The sequence below is a fragment of the Pinus tabuliformis genome, chromosome 3_1 (genome assembly GCF_031772625.1).
Source record: "Pinus tabuliformis cultivar Carrire ecotype Pingquan chromosome 3_1, CPIR1, whole genome shotgun sequence".
Taxonomy (NCBI): Eukaryota; Viridiplantae; Streptophyta; class Pinopsida; order Pinales; family Pinaceae; genus Pinus; species Pinus tabuliformis.
Genome location: NC_142301.1, coordinates 314509294 through 314526768, shown reverse-complemented (window position 1 = coordinate 314526768; position 17475 = coordinate 314509294). Strand labels below are relative to the sequence as shown.

General features: G+C 40.5%; 1 protein-coding gene across 3 annotated transcripts in view; it reads right to left on the bottom strand.

The window, feature by feature from the left end:
• The window catches only part of LOC149187038 (Protein kinase superfamily protein), a 409207-nt gene that overhangs the window by 115172 nt on the left and 276560 nt on the right, over positions 1-17475 (bottom strand). For all 3 annotated transcript variants that reach the window (XM_089411266.1, XM_089411265.1, XM_089411264.1), the window contains exon 11: positions 2149-2475. In XM_089411266.1, coding sequence (XP_089267392.1) covers positions 2149-2475 — 327 coding nt within the window. The remainder of the gene's footprint in view (positions 1-2148; positions 2476-17475) is intronic.

Below are 17475 nucleotides of genomic sequence, written 5' to 3'. Positions count from 1 at the left end.
TTAAAAGCTAATCAATGGCTAAGATCATTTTAGCTTGATCCTCGTCTTCATCTAGAAGTTACACCCACAATTAGATTAATACCCATTAATATTTTTAATTTCCCAAGTTTAGACTTAGGGTCCCATTAAAAAATATTAATTATTTTAATAAAATCGTTTCTGGGTGGAATTTCCCAAAACGCTTTCTGGGTTCTTTGGAATACACGTGCCCAAGCCTCCCTGGAAAATTTATGGCCTAGAGCACATCCGATGCTACCCCAAATCAACACTCTGCAATTCTGGTCCTGAGGAAACCCTAGCTTCCTCCAAGAAACTCGCACGTGTAACCTTGTAGAGATGCAAAATAAAAAATTTCGCTCCTTTTCTTCGTTGCTTCTTTCTGGTTATTTCACTCCTCTTTCTTGCTCTAGATTAGATCATAAACTTGTTGCTTGATGTGTGTCTCTAAATGAGGTCGAGCTCCTCCTTTTATAGGCTTCTTGAGGGTTAGATTAGGCCTCTTCTAGGCCGATCATCTTTTGGTGGGCTTCTAGACTCATCTTTACAAAATATAATTTTTCTTTTTTTGTTTCTTGAGCCACAAGTGGCCTATTACATCCTGACTTTGACCTTTTGACATGACTAAACAAATCCTAAAGCGCTCAATGGGTGCTTAACCTACAATGGGCAAGAAACATAAATAATTTTCTTTTATTTTTTTTACAATAGTATTTTTCTTACTCTTTTTCCTTTTGACAAATACAAGAATACTCAAGTCATGACTCGTATACAATTATGAAGATCGACACTAGTTACATTTCAACAATTCCTCCCTAGTTGAGAGGGAGTGCTGAAAATTAACAGCTATGGTCGGAATTTTCATTTGTAAATGATGGAGAAAAGTCACATTTACAAGTTTGGCCAAGTCGGCCCAAAGATGGACAAGTCGGCCCCACAACTGGAAATTGACCATCTTTGGAGGTCATTTGGAGCATCACATCACAAGCAAGTTTGATCTGAAATCGCAGGAGATCTTTCACACATGCGAAGGAGTCTAAGAAGCTTCTCTTTTCTGTGTTGACCAGACTTTTCTCTCTTTTGACCTGCGTTGACTTGGGCTATTTGTCTCTGTTTGACTGAGGGTTTTGGACTGTGGATGGAGGCCAAAATTTGCCGAAGGGTTTGATTCTATTTGACCATCGAATTCATCTCTCTTTCTGGGCACGTTGACTGAGGTTGACCGCAGGTCAACCCTCTCTTTTGACCACAGGTCAACCATCTTGTTTGACCAAGAATTACAGGACTGTTTGACATCTGTTTGACTGAGACTGACTGGGAATATTCTGCCTTTTGACCGAATCTTTGACTGCCTGTGTTGATTGAATTTGGGGTCTGTTTCTATGCTTTGACTGACTTTGACTAAATCTTCTGTGGAAGTTGCAGGCTGAAGTTCGGCCTTTTGACAAGGAAATATTGCTGTTGTTTCTCTCTCTAATTTGAGTATTTTGATTTGGTTGACTTGGATAGTCAAAGGTTGACTTTGACTGGTTTATGGATGTACTATTGGACTATGTATCTCATGTTAAACATTGTTTGACTAAGAAGAAAAAGAATCAATTTTTGGGTTTTCTCCTTTGTGGGGTTTTGCCCTGGTCTCTGATCTAAATCTGTGTGTCTCATTGTGTTTGGCTATCTTCTATTGTGCATTTACTGTTTAGTGGTCTATCTATAATTTCTTAACTGTTACTGGGGTGAATGAAATTGTTTTAATTGATTATAATAGCATAGAACACTGACAATTAACATCTACTATCTAGCACAGTTTTCAACATATGCAAACATTTTTCCTGTGTCATTTTAAATATTGTTGCACATCAGTTGGCTTTGCGGTCACGAATGGAAGACTTCACAATCTAATACAGGGGAATATCAGCAGATCTTGAAAATGCAATCTTCCGTGTGTGGCAAAAATATCACCATTATTTAAAACAATTAGAAGGTGCATATCATCTAGAATAGTCAGGACAGATAACTATTAAGCATTGACTTGTAAATCAATATGTGTAACAGGTGTATGACTTCATCTAAAATGGAACATTTCATCTAGAATAGTCGAGACATATAACTAAAAGCATGGACTTACAAATCAAAATGTCTAAGAGATCATACCTCATCTAAAATGAACTCCCGGAAAAAGTCACCTTCCTCTGATAGGAGAAATGCGAAAGCAGCTCTTGTCTGAACTTCTTGTTGAGGTTGATCTGGTGCATATTGGATTGGACCAGGAAGAGAAGGCTGTGAGCGAACTTGTAGTATCCCAAGATTAGCCATGTTGCCTAACATTTCCTCTCCCCCCCCACTTTTTGCTGCTGTAATAAATGTTTCAAAGGCCTCCATGACATCAATAAATCTCTCTGCATCAAATATGCCAGATTTTCCATATATTGTGTATCTTAAAGCATTCCTTAGCCTGGGAGAGTTGTCTGTCAAGAGCCTCTAGAATCACAAGAGTTAATAGAAATTGTTAGGATTTTACCAGAGATGACCTACAACAACAAAAGTTTCATACAATATTTAAACAAGATCCCACACAAGATGTCAGATGTGTATTTTTTGACTTTTGGAAATGGCTCGGAGAAACGTTCTTTTAAGAAAGGACAAATTTATTACAAGGAAGAAACTAATCAATTACTTATATTTTACTACATATCTGCTTCAACATTATGGCCATTTAACACAAGGAACCGATATATGCTCTCTTTCTTCTATGCTGCATTAACTGTTTGATGAAGAGCATATCAGCTTCATTATACATCCAAAAGTACTCCATACCAATAACACTATGATAAGCATGAACTTGTATACAAAAACAAATGCAAAGTTTATTGAAGAAGGGAATGTTACAAAGTGGAAATAAATAGATAGGGTATAAATAGATTTTTGAAGAACTCTAATCATTATACCAGAATCCCACCGTAAAATAGAAAAATATGAAGCTCAATAATTTAATTATAAGAAAATTCAAAATTTGATAAACATTCTCAATGGTGGAATGCCAGGTTCGTGAAAGAGGGGTGCCGTTATTGCCCTCACTAGGGTTTAAAACAATCTACTGGCATGTGATTGTTCTTGTGCTTGTCTTTGCAGTTGGGTTCAGATGCAAGTCTTGGACAACTTCAGTGGAATAGATGCCACCCACTTGTGGCCTCTTAGAAGGATGACTTCCATAGCTCATGACACGTCTGTTTCACTGAATATCTCAGGTTGGTTGGCCCTGGTTACCAGTGTTGACTAAAAACACCTAGTAATATATACATATATAACACTGGTCAAAGAGCCATCAATTTATCAATCCTGAAATGGTGTGGTGATCTTTTTTTCTTTGATTCCCTGCTAAATATTGGTTTTTCATATTGTAAAATGTTTATCATTACAACGTTGCTGATGAGCCTCTTAGATATGATCTATAAAATGACACATATGCTAATTTTGTGAATTTATGGATGAACAGAACAATGAATTTAAAACAAATCCCTTCAATGAAGGCAATGGATTTGAAGCCTATTGACCTCTATTATTTATAAATGATTTTGCTATTAATATGGGGTTGCTGCCTCCAAAGGATCAGCAGAAACTGAATATTGACATATAGAGGCCTTTATGGAGAGAACGGGAATGGAGATTTGGGAAACTGCTTCAGCAGTATTATTCCAAGATTCTTCTCTCTTTTGCATCAGAAGCACCCTTTATCTCTTTGGTTGAATCCTAGATGGATGTCTTCTGACCCTAAGGTAGATGGATCTGCCTACTGCACAACATTTGGTTACTCCAATTGAGCTGCAAGCTTCAAGTCTTTGCATGGGTAGTGGTTTATCAAGGGCTTCCCTCAAAACCCATCTTGCAGAAAGTGGGTTGACATATGCCCTGTTGCCGCCTCACTTGCACACCTAGTTAATGTGGGAAAAATGCTCAACATCACAAGGTACGACTTGGTGACAAATTAAGAGAAAAGACCATCACCTATTCCCAACTCTCTTCGTTAAAGCTCTCTCCTAGTTAAAGCTAAGGGGGGTGGTCCCTAATGAAGATTAGTGAATGAAATGTGAGTTTCTATGAGATTAAAATGAATGGAGAGCTTATCACAATCAACTTGATTCCAAGATATGAACATGGAGATATATATGAGCAACATTCAATGATTCATTCAAAAGATATACAATTATAGACTAGTGCTTAAACAAATGATTTGCTCAAAGTAAATAACAAGTACTTGCTTAAATCAAAATATAATGACAAACAATCTTGCAAAAGAGAACAATGTTAGATGAAGTATCACTTGCAAGATATAAATGGAATAATGTACTTGTAGAGAAATGCTCAAGTAATAAGACAATATCATTCAATAATCATGAGCCAAACAACAAGTACATGAGATAGCAACTTAGCGAGTAAAGGAAAGATTGCCAATATAGAAATCCATGCCACTTGCAAAATAAGGAGAATGCTATTTGAAAGATAGACAATGTTTGCAAATGAAATTCACTAAACCCAAGAGTGTTACTTGTAAAATGTGAATAGAGATTGTACTTGTTAAGGGAAGTGCTTAGATGACAAGAGATAATAACATCAACGAATAATGAGGACATCCATCATGACATGTACATGAAACCAATAAAATTGCAAGTAAATCTAAAAGTGCTCCAAGATGACTAAATTAGAATGATATACAATCTATCTAATGTGGAATGCAATTATCTTGGTAAATTTTAAGTTAAATACCTATCTAGATGTAACATTTCTCTCAATTTTTTTGAAACAAGTCTCTAATGTGAGTTGTGTGAAAATTCCTAGACTCGAAAGAACCCCTACTGCAACAAATCTGAATCTACTTCACCTACTTGATTTTTAAATTACATTCATCAAGTTATTTTTCTGAATACTGAATCAAATTACTTCTGCAACCTACACTAATTAAATATTTGATCTCATGAAACAAAAAACAGAGCAAAGAACAAGATACATAGGATACACTTATTTTTGGACACAATAGTCCCTAGAAAAACCCAATGCAGGCAAACCGGTGCAACAATTCTGAGGGTTTATTATTATGCAGGAGAAATATCTGAATACAAATCTAGGATGATCATCTAACAATCCTTTACAGAGAAAATACTGGCAAAATATCTGAGTGAGTTTTACCTCACTTCACTTGGCAGAATTCCGGCTGATATGGCACAAGACTGGTTAACCTCGACTATTTCTGCGTCAACTTCTCTGCCCTCTGCGTCAACTCTCCTGGTATTTTCGGTAGTTCTCGGTAGTTTCGATAGTCCTGGATTCTGCTTGACAAGCAAATTTTCTGCTCTACGCTGGCCCTTCTGGCTCTGTGTCAGGATTGCGTGGGCCCAAACTGGCCCAGCGTCAGCCTTTCCCGGCTACTCTGTTGCCTCTCTGCTTCTCTGTCAGTATTCTCCGGAAAGTCCTTCCAGATTCTCTCTGCCCCTCTGCTGCTGAATGATCACTTAGTTCGAATTTCTTAGCTTCCTAGCCCCAGAAATCGAACTCTAGATCAATTCTATGTGTGTGTGTGTATTTCCAAATGAACCCCAAGCCTCCATTTTATACTTTTCCTGTTGAGTCTTCAACGATCGAGATTAAGTCTCTAATCAACGACTAATATTAAAATATGACTTGATCTGCCTTCTAGATCATTCTCACCCATATTTTGATTAATACCCATTAATATTTTAATTTCCTTAAGTTTAGACTTAGGAACTCCATTAAAAATATTAATTATTTTAATAAAATACAATCCGGGTGGAATTTCACCAAATGGTTTATGGGTTCTTTAGAACTCATGTGCCTTAGCCTCTCCACCAAATTTCAAGGCTAGAGCACTTTTGATGCTACCAAAAACTAACACTCCCTCTTAGCGAGGAAAGTGCTCTAGCAACATTGTCCACCTGCATGCTGCTTTGTTTTTGAAGCACTTCCTTTCTACACTACTGCTGCCACCAACCCTGTGCTACTGCTGCTACTGTACTGCTGCCCATGACACTGCCACTGCTGCATCTGTACTACAACTCCCTCTCAAACGTTGCATCTGCTATGCTACTAGTGCTGCCACTTCTAGCATTGCATCCGTACTGCAACTCAGTTGCTGAGAGAAGCAACTGAAAAACATCCAAAATTAGTTGAACTTAACTGTGTTCAACATAATACAATGAATGTTGGAATCTGACTGCTGCTGATTCTGACCCTCTGAATCTTCTGCGCTGCTACTGACTCCTGCACTGCTGCCAACCTTGCTCTGCGCTGCGACTGACTCCTGCACTGCTGCCAACCTTGCTCTGTGCTGATCAATCTCTGGTCCCAAGCTACTGCATTTTTCCTCCAAACACTCCACTGCATCATCTGACACTAAGTCCATCTCGCTACTGCTGAATCTTGGGCTCCCGTAGCAAGGAATTGATCCAAGAGGTGGACTCCTCAAGGATCCTGCCCACATGTAGTCCTCTTGACTACAACTCAATATCGCCCCATCTCCCTCCTGGAGATGCGTGGGCACTCATGGCAAACTCATCTTCGTCAATCTTTGCTGAAGCAACCTTAGGATCATGTTTCTCATCCTTATCCTTTTTCTTCAAAGGACACTGGGATGCATAGTGGCCCATCTCGCCACAACTGAAACATTTCACCTTTGAAATGTCCTTCTTTCGCTTCGGCTTCTGCTATCCCTTCGATGCTAGAGCTGCATTCTCCTCCTCCTCCTTCATCTTTGTGCCACTCCCACTATTGCCACTGAGGTTGACCTTCACTAGGTCCCTCCTTAACTCCTCTTGTTGAAGAGCCGCCCACATCTCCTCCCATGAAGGTAGTTTTTCTCTGCCCAATATGCTTTGGACGAAAACTTGCCATTCATCCAAGACTCCATTCAGGGCTATCCTCACCATCGCGGTTGGCTAAGGAGTGGACCCCACTGTAGCAAGCTGATCTATAGTGTCATGAAGACACTGAAGATAGAGGTTCACCCCTTCTCCTTTCTGCATCAAGGTCCACTGCAACTTCTGCTCTAAATACATCTTCTGCTGTTCGAAAGAGCCTTCATACAGTGACGACAAGGCTTCCCACATCTCCCGGGCTGTATCCTTGCCCTGCAAGTGTGAGACCACATGATCTCGAACTCCATCGAGAATGAGCCTCTTTGCCTTCCCCTACTCGGCCTTGTACTTCTTCTTTTGATTGTTGTTAGCAAGAACAACTACAACACTTTTGACGTGGGCCTCTAGATCATATTCCTCCAGAACAACTAAGATTTTGGTCTTCCATATGACATAGTTGGAAGCTCCTTCCAACCTGTCCTGATCTATGAGCCTATGCGATGTCATCTCACCCAACTGTCGAACTAACTCCTCTAGTTACAGCTTAGCACTGCTCAGCAAGTGAGAAATTCAAGCTTTCTAGCGGAAAGTTCTCTGAGGAGAAAATTCCCCTTCTACATGTCTTTGTTCTTTTCAGCGGATTTCTGCCCTGGCAGAAACCGTGCCCTTCCAGCACTGCGTCACTCCCTCTGCCTCTGCAAACTCCTGAACTAGAAATTGTACCTCTCTGTCGTCTCACTCAGAGAGAGATTTCCTCGGATCTGCTTCCCAATAAGGACTGCGCAATCCCTTCAAGGGGATTCGAAGTGTTGCCAAGTGCAGCTTTGAGCTTCACTGCTCAGCATTGGATCTGCTCTTCCTGTCTCAAAATCAATCCTCTGATACCATGTGAAAATTCCTAGACTCGAAGGAATCCCTACTGTAGTAAATCTGAATCTACTTCACCTACTTGATTTTTAAATTACATTCATCAAGTTATTCTTCTGAATACTGAAGCAAATTACTTCTGTAGCCTACACTAATTAAATATTTGATCTCATGAGACAGAGAACAGAGCAAAGAACAAGATACATAGGACACACTTATTTTTGGACACAATAGTCCCTAGAAAAACCCAATGTGGGAAAACCGGTGCAATAGTTCTGAGGGTTTATTATTATGTAGGAGAAATATTTGAATACAAATCTAGGATGCTCATCTAGCAATCCTTTACAGAGAAAAAACTGGCGGAAAATCTGAGTGAGTTTTACCTCACTTCACCTGGTAGAATTACGGCTGATCAGGCACAAGACTGCCTAACCCCGACTATTTCTACGCTGGCCCTGCGTCAGCCTTTCAGGCTCTGCGTCATATTCTCTGCCCTCTGCGTCAACTCTCCTGGCTGTTCTGGCAGTTCCCAATAGTTCCAACAGTTTTGGATTTTGCGTGACAGACAACTTTTCTACTCTGCACTAGCCCTTCTGGCTTTGGCTTAGGACTGCGTAGGCCATGACTAGACTAGCGTCAGCCTTTCCCGGCTACTGCGCCTCTGCAAGTTCTCTCTGCCTCTCTGTCAGTATTCTCTGGAAAGTCCTTCTGGATTCTCTCTGCCCCTCTGCTGCTGAATGATCACTTAGTTCGAATTTCTCAGCTTCCTAGCCCCATAAATCGAACTCTGGATCAATTCTCTCTCTCTATGCGTGTTTCCAAATGAACCCCAAGCCTCCATTTTATACTTTTCCTATCGAGTCTTCAATGACTAAGATTAAGTCTCTAATCAACGGTTAAGATTAAAACGTGACTTGATCTACCTTCTAGATCATTCTCACCCATATTTTGATTAATATCTATTAATATTTTAATTTCCCTAAGTTTAGACTTAAGAACTCCATTAAAAATATTAATTATTTTAATAAAATACAATCCAGGTGGAATTTCACCAAACGGTTTTTGGGTTCTTTAGAACTCGTGCCTTAGCCTCTCCACCAATTTTCAAGGCTAGAGCACTTCTGATGCTACCAAACACTAACAAGTTGTGGAGGGACACCCATGAAAAGACAACTGAAGCTGTATTAACGATACTTCCCTTAGAATATCCAACCACCCGATGTGTTAAAATTGGCAACTAGGGCCAAACTCCATATGGGTCACCTCATTTATGGCAGCAAATATTTTTCTTGGATATTTCTCTCTGAGAGGTGTAGGATTGATCTAACGCTCATTCGATTCTGACATGTATTCATGGAGATATGAATTTATTTGTATTCTTGACAATTTGTCAAGGTCGGCCAGCAAGCAAAACAATCATTTTCACCCCCAACTTATCTTCAATGTTGCATATAAATGGAGGAGACCTTGAGGCATTATTTCACTCATCTCATCACACATCCTTCTCTCTCCTCACTTGATTGGGTACGCATAAAGGAGCAACATCTCTCGCACGTGTGGAAGGACGAAGTGTTTTCTGATTAGGGTTGTGTTAACCGAGTTTGACCAGGGTTGCAGGAAGGTATTTTGACCAACGTTGATCAGCGTGGACTCCTCTTTGACTGCGGATTAGGTGTTGCTGCTTCTACTTGGCAGGCCGCAGATTTGGCACACAAACCGAGGTGATCTGACCTCAAGTTTGACCAACGTTGACTACGAAAGGTCGATCGCAGGTCTGTCCAGCGTTGACTATCAAAAGGTCGATCACAGGTCTATCCAACGTTGACTAGAGTTTGACTGTATTTTCAGATTGTTTTGGGTTGACTTTTCTTGCTATTGGAGGCCGAGTTGACTGAGCATTGACCGGCGTTGTCTAGAGGTCAAATCTGACATGTTTGACCAACTTTGACTTTGTTGGTTAGGGTTTTGCAGTTGCGGTCATAAATTTAAAGAATTGTATATTTGTACTATCTCTCTCTTTGCTGAATTATTGAAAAATATAAGAAGAATTGATTAAGGGTTTCCCCACATTAGGGTTTGTCCCTGGCTGGTGCCACATCTTGTGTCCTTTTGTCTTGGATTGTCTTCTATTGTTTATATTTATGTTCTATCTGCATTTTACTATCACGTTGATGTGATTGCTATTCTGGAAATTGATATTGGGCTAATAAGAAATTTGAAGTAAATTGCTCTTAAGCATAGAACATATCAAAATTAACATGGTATCGGAGCTGAGGTGAAGAAAAATCCCAAGCAAGAGTGAAAGAGCAATCACAGAAGACAATTGGAAAGGACAAAAGGCTCAATGGGTTCCTCATCCCACTTCCTGGCCGAAGACAAGCTCCGTGAGAAGTCTGACTATCACGGATGGAAGATGTCTCTTGATCTGACATTGGAAGAACAAGAAGTGTTGGACTATGTGAAGGGTAAAATCCTGGAGCCTCCATCAAATGCACCAGCTGCTACAAAGAACAAGTACACTAAGGGTGAAGTCAACGTGAAAGAAGATTATCAGAGATTCTATTGACAAGTGTCTGGTGGCCTACATTTCCGATTTGAACACCTCCAAGGAGATCTACGACAGATTGGTAAGCATGTTCAAGGTTAGTGATGTAAATCAACTTTGTTCCTCAAAAATAAGTTGAAGGATATTAAGAAGGGCAAGGACGAGGATATTCAATCCTACTTCTTAAGGATCACTGAGACCAAGAATGATCTTCTATCGATTGGAGAAGTCATTCCTGACAGGGAACTAACTATCACTACCCTTGGAGGGTTCCCATCCAAGTGGTATATATTTAAAACCACTCTTCTCAATAATGACAGAATTCTAGGGTTTGAAGAATTGATGTCAAGATGCATTCAAGAAGAGACAAGAATGGTGGAGCAAGAAATGCATTCAAATAGAGGCAACCCCACTGCTTTCTACTCTCATGCCAAAAGGAGAAATAATTTTGGGTCTAAAGGTCATTTCAAAAGAAAATCCAAATCGAAGGGTGGAAGGAAGGGAAGATGCTTTGTTTGCAACACATTTGGCCACTATGCGAGTGAGTGTCCAAATAGAAAGGACACATCACATGATGATGATCACAATCACTCCAGGGGCAACTTCAACAACAACAACAATCAAAGGAATCGCAGGTTCAATGGCAAAGGAAAGAGGAATGCAGGAAATGATGGAAATGGTCAACCCTCCAAGAAAGCAAGGAACTCCAGGTATGAAGAATCAAATGTTGTTAACAATAAGCAAGATGAGTATTATCTTATATCGGCCCTCTCCACTACCTCTCCTCCGGACTCGTTGGGAAATTGGCTTATTGATAGTGGTGCCTCAAGGCACTTCACTGGTTACAAGGAAGCTCTCTCTAATTTGATAGAGAAGGAGACAAACTTGGAGATTATTCTTGGAGACAATGCCACCTATCCCATAAAGGGTGTAGGGAATGTTACCCTTCAATTGAATCAGGGTAACACGATCCATTTGCAAGAAGTTTTATATGTACCTGATCTCAAGAAGAACCTGGTGTCCATTTCGGCAATGGAAGACAAAGGCTACAAGGTGGCATTCATCGATGGAAAGGTACGTGTTTGGAAAAATAATTTTAAAGATGCTTTTACTCTTGGGTTTCAAGTTGATTCTTTATATCAAGTTGGAGGAAGTCCATTGGGGGCCATGTCTTGCGACACATCCCTACAGTTTGAACTATGGCACCAGAGGTTTGCCCACCTTCATTATAAGGCTCTACCTGATGTAAGACAAATGGTGACAGGGATGCCTGAGTTCAAAGTAGAGCATGAAGGTGTATGTCCGGAATGTGCCGAAGGAAAACTTAAAAGTAGACCATTCCCCTCAAGTAATAACAAGACTTCAGATATATTGCAGTTGGTCCACTCCGACATATCTGGTATGATGCCCATAAACTCTTTGGGAGGATATCTATATTATCTCACTTTTAAAAATGATTATTCTCGCAAGACTTGGATCTACTTCTTGAAAAAGAAGGATGAAGTGTTCACCTGGTTCTGTCACTTCAAATCCATGATCGAAAATCAATCCGAGAAGAGAATCAAGATATTGAGGACTGATAATGGGACCGAGTATGAATCTAATGAATTCCATGACTTTTGCAGAGAAGCTGGCATTAAGAGGGAGACCACAACACCATACACTCCTGAGCAGAATGGTGTGGCTTAAAGGAAGAATCGTACAATTGTGGAAGTTGTTCGTGCCATGCTTCATGATCAAAGGCTCTCGAAGTTTCTATGGGCTGAAGCTGCGAATACCACTGTATATGTTCAAAACCGATGCCCTCATCAAGCATTGGACTCCAAGACTCCCGAAGAAATGTTCACTGGTAAGAAACCCGATGTCTCTCATTTTAGAATTTTTGGAAGTCCCGTATACTTTCATGTGCGAAAGAGAAAAGAAGCAAATTGGGTTCATTTGGAAAGAAAGGAATCTTTGTGGGCCACAGCGAAAATTCTAGGGGCTATAGAATTTATGTGGCTGGTCAAAGGGAAGTTAAGATAAGTCATGATGTCACCTTTGATGAAGATATGGTTCTTAGCAAGGTTGACAATCTTCCTATTCCAAGGAAGGATAAAGAAGCTGATACCAGGAAGCTGGATGAGAAAGAAGATGGAACGATGTCAGATGTTGAAGAACCTATGGATCCTATTGATCCTCCTCCTCAAGAGCCCTCCTCCTTTAGGAAGAGGTCCTCATGGCTTAGGGGGACTCTCGAAGATGCTGAGAGACACATTGCACCAAGGGGGACTTTCCGTGAAAGCAAGAAGTCGACCAGGTATCAGGGATACTTGACCATTATGAGCACCATCATTCAAAACGAGCCTACATCATTCGAAGAAGTCGTGAAGCATCAAGTATGGAAGGATGCTATGAATGAAGAATACGAGTCCATCATGAAGAATGATGTCTGGCAAGGCTCGCTTTGTTGCTTGAGGCTTCTCTCAAAAGGAAGGTGTGGATTACGATGATATATTTGCACCTGTTGCTCGATACACCACCATCCGCTTGATCATAGCCCTTGCTGCTTCGCAAGGATGGAACCTACATCAAATGGATGTCAAGACCGCTTTCTTGCATGGTTCGATTAAAGAGGAAGTCTATGTGGAACAACCCGAGGGGTTTGAGATTCATAATCGAGAATCTCATGTATGCAGGTTGAAGAAAGCTCTCTATGGGCTGAAGCAAGCACCCTGAGCTTGGTATGAGAGGATCGATAACTATTTGATGAAGCTGGGATTCACTAGGAGTGAAGCCGATCCAAACCTTTACTTTAAGGTTGAAGATGATAAGCCTCTCATACTGGTGATTTATGTGGATGACCTCTTTTTGACTGGTGCAGACCTTCTCATTCACAAATGTAAGAGGGAGTTGGCTTCCGAATTTGAGATGAAGGACCTAGGACTGATGCACTACTTCCTAGGGTTGGAGGTTTGGCAAAATCCAAGAGAAATTTTCCTATCGCAAGGAAAATACATGGTGAAGATGTTGGAAAGATTTGGGATGGTGGACTGCAAGCCCATGGCTACCTCGATGGAGCTTAACTTCAAGAAGTTATGCGGTAGTGCTACCGGACTTGAATTGGGAAACGCTTTTGTGTATCGTCAACTCATAGGAGCACTGATGTTCTTGGTGAACTCCTGTCCAAATATATGTTTTGCAATCAACACGTTGAGCCAATATATGGTTGACCCTCATCACTCACATTGGATTGGTGCCAAGAATCTTCTGAGATATCTTCGAGGCACAATCACTCATGGACTGAGATACACTGCTGGAGATGTGAGGTTGCATGGTTATTCTGATGCTAATTGGGCATGCAGTGTGGTGGATCGCAAGAGCACTTCCGGGTGCAGTTTCTCTTTGGGTTCTGCTTCGATATCCTGGATTAGTAGGAAGCAAAAGTCGGTTTCTTTGAGCACCACTGAGGCTGAATACATAGCTGCGAGTATGGCCTCCTGTGAAGCTGTTTGGTTGAGAAGCTCTTCAGTGAGCTGTTTGGACATACGTTGGATACTATCGTAATCCTCTGCGACAACTAGAGTGGGATCCGATTATCAGAGAATCTCGTATTTCATGATCGCTCCAAGCACATCGATATCAGGTACAAGTTTATCTGGGATATGGTACAACGAGGAGCAATAAGGCTCCATCATATTGGGATTGGTGAGCAGGTTGTCGACATTCTGACAAAGCCCCTGGGAAAGGTCAAATTCTTGACTTTCTGAGAATGACTAGGAGTCGTGGAGAGACCCTCTTATGAGGGTCTTGTATGATATGTACATTGAGCTCTAGGAACTTCGAGGGGCTTGGGGTACTTCTTGGAGCGATGAACAACCATAGGGTGAGTGGTTCAGCCTTCCCATAGTGGTTTGCTATGTACAGGGTGAGTGGTTCAACGTTCCCTTGAGAGACCACGTGGCGACATGTAGGGAGGATGAGTGGTTCATCCTTCTCCTGCTGAGACATCCTACCCATGCAGTGTGGGACTCATGGGAAGTACCTCTCATCTAGCCAATGAGTAGGGAAATGAGGATAGGGACCATAGTACTACCGATGAATGCAACGTGTACTACCGTACTCCCTATGCTAGGATGATATTGATCTAGGATCAGTTGGAACTGACTTCGAGTCAGTAAGAGTGGTATGAGACACTCTCTTTCATCTGGGACTGATTTTGGGTCAGTAGAGAATGGTATGATACATTCTCGATCACTTCTTCTTCTTCATAGTTTAGCAGAGCAATGCAGTGTAGTGCATTGATGGCAAAGATAGTACTGACAGACAGATGGATTAGTAGATGGAGTTCTCCCCAGTTGAGAGGGAGTGTTAAAATTGGAAACTAGGGCCAAACTCCATATGGGTCACCTCATTTATGGCAACTGATATTTTTCTTGGATTCCTCTCTTCGAGATGTGTAGGATTGATCTAATGATCATCCGATTCCGACATGTATTCATGGAGATATGAATTTATTTGTATTCTTGACAATTTGTCAAGGTCGACTAGCAAGCAAAACAATCTTTTTCACCCCCAACTTATCCTCAACGTTGCATATAAAAGGAGGAGACCTTGTGGCATTATTTCACTCATCTCATCTCACATCCTTCTCTCTCCTCACTTGATTGGGTATGCATAAAGGAGCAGCGTCTCTCACACGTGTGGAAGGACAAAGTGTTTTCTGATTAGGGCTGCATTGACCGAGTTTGACTAGGGCTGTAGGAAGATATTTTGACCAGCATTGACCAGCGTGGACTCCTCTTTGACTGCGGATTAGGTGTTACTGCTTCTCCTTGGCAGGCCGCAGATTTTGGCACGCAAAATGAGGTGATCTGACCTCAGGTTTGACCAACGTTGACTGTCAAAAGGTTGACCGCAGGTCTGTCTAGCGTTGACTGAAGTTTGACTGTATTTTCGGACTATTTTGGGTTAAATTTTCTTGCTGTTAGAGGTCGAGTTGACTGAGCATTGTCCGAGTTTGTCTAGAGGTCAAATCTGCTTGTTTGACCAACTTTGACTTTGTTGGTTAGGGTTTTGTAGTTGCTGTCATAAAATTACAGAATTGTATATTTGTACTCTCTCTCTCTTTGCTGAATTATTGAAGAATATAAGAAGAATTGATCAAGGGTTTCCCCAAATTGAGGTTTGTCCCTGGCTGGTGCCACAACTTGTGTCCTCCTGTCTTGGCTTGTCTTCTACTGTTTATATTTATGTTCTATCTGCATTTTACTATCATGCCGATGTGATTGCTATTCTGGAAATTGATATTGGGCTAATAAGAAATTTGAAGTAAATTGCTATTAAGCATAGAACATGCCAAAATTAACACGATGCCTCTGGGCAAAGACTGTCGCTGTGACGACTGCAAGGTCACCGTGTTAACCACAAAAGAGGGTCTATGTTCCTCAAGTTGGGCGATAGAGAGGGTCTTAAAAGGTCTTTCATCAAAGCTTATGCTTGGAGGAAAATTAATTAAAGATGCAAATTAATACTAAGAATACCTAAATGAGATGCATGTGTGAATGTTTGTATTTCCAAAGAAAGTGCAATGAGAAAAAATTTTCAAGTAAATATTACCAGTGATGCAAAAATCGCGATTTTATCGGAAAATCACGATTTTCAGTTTTCAACGATTTTATTGCCCGATTTTTAAACGATTTTTATTTATTTATTTTTTTTCCCGCGATTTTTACGAAAAAATCGAGAGTCTTTGAAATAACCGCGATAACAACCAAAAAATCGCAATTTGATGGATACTTATTGCTGGGCCAGCAGATAGCATGTTTATAAGACCAAAAAATGATTTTTTGAAATTCATTTGGACAGACAGCGGCAACGACGTGGTTTTGGAGTGACCTAGGAGAAAAAGCTTGGTCGTTTGGGAGCTGATTGGAGGAGAAAAACGGATTGAGAGCTAAGGAGGAGAGGAATTTTCTCCAGCAAACCGGTATGGGCACCAAAATTTTGTGTTTTGTAACTTTGTTTTGGTTTTTTTTTATGTTTTTGGTTGGGTTTGGAATCTGGATAACCCATTGTTTATCAAATATTTCAATGGGTTATCAAATATTTTTGAATTGATTTGATGGGGTTTTTGTTTGTTAAATTGTCAAAAATTCCATGTGTTTTGTCATGTTACTCATGTATGTAATTTTTTTTTAGTTTTTGTAACTTGTAATCCTTATTTTGCCATAGGTTCACCATTCAACTTCAAAGTTCAAAGTTCAAACTTCATCTTACAAATTTAAAACTCAAGAGTCAAGAGTTCAACCAAGTTACAAACATGCCAAGGAAATTGGACCCTCTGTGGGAATTTGGTGAACTTGATGGAGGGTTTGATAGAATAAACTTGTCTTGCAAGTTGTGTGGGCAGCATATGTCAAGGGAAGTTTATAGATTGAAATATCACTTTGCACAAATCCCTAGATTTGATGTAGGGCCTTGCAAAAATACAAATCCAGAAATCATCTGAAAAGCCATGAGATCATTGGAAAATTTAGAGCACAATAGAGAGGCCAAAGCAGAAATGAATAAGCAACTAACAAAGACTGTGTTAGGCTCAGGTGAATAAGGAAGTGGCATTGATTCTACTTAACATCAATATCTACAACCAACCCGGTAGCTACCTCATCATTTTTTGTTCCTAGAACCACGCCTGGTTTACAGTGATCTATCACTTCAATGCTTAAAAAAACTGAAAAAGAACAAGCTAACAAGTTGTTGGCCAAATTTTTCCTTTGGAGTGATATTCCTTTCAGCGTTGCAAGGAATAATCCGTTTTTCCAGCTTGTTGTTGATGCTATTGCAACTGTTGGCCTAGGGTACAAAATCCCTTCTTATGATGACTTTAGAGGCTGGATTCTTCAAAATGAAAAGATTGACTGCACCAAAAGATTGGAGGAGTTTAGGGCATCATGGGCACAAACAAGATGCACTGTGATGTCAGATGGTTGGACTGACCAAAAGGGAAGAACCCTTATAAAGTTCTTGGTTAGTTGTCCCAAGGGGCAATGTTTATGAAATCTGTTGATGCATCTTCACATATCAAAGATGCAAAAACTTTATGTGATTTGCTAGATGTGTTTATTTTGGAGGTGGGTGCAGAACATGTTGTCCAAGTCATAACGGACAATGTTGCAAATTATGTTGCTGCTGGCAGGATGCTTATGGAGAGGCATCCTACTT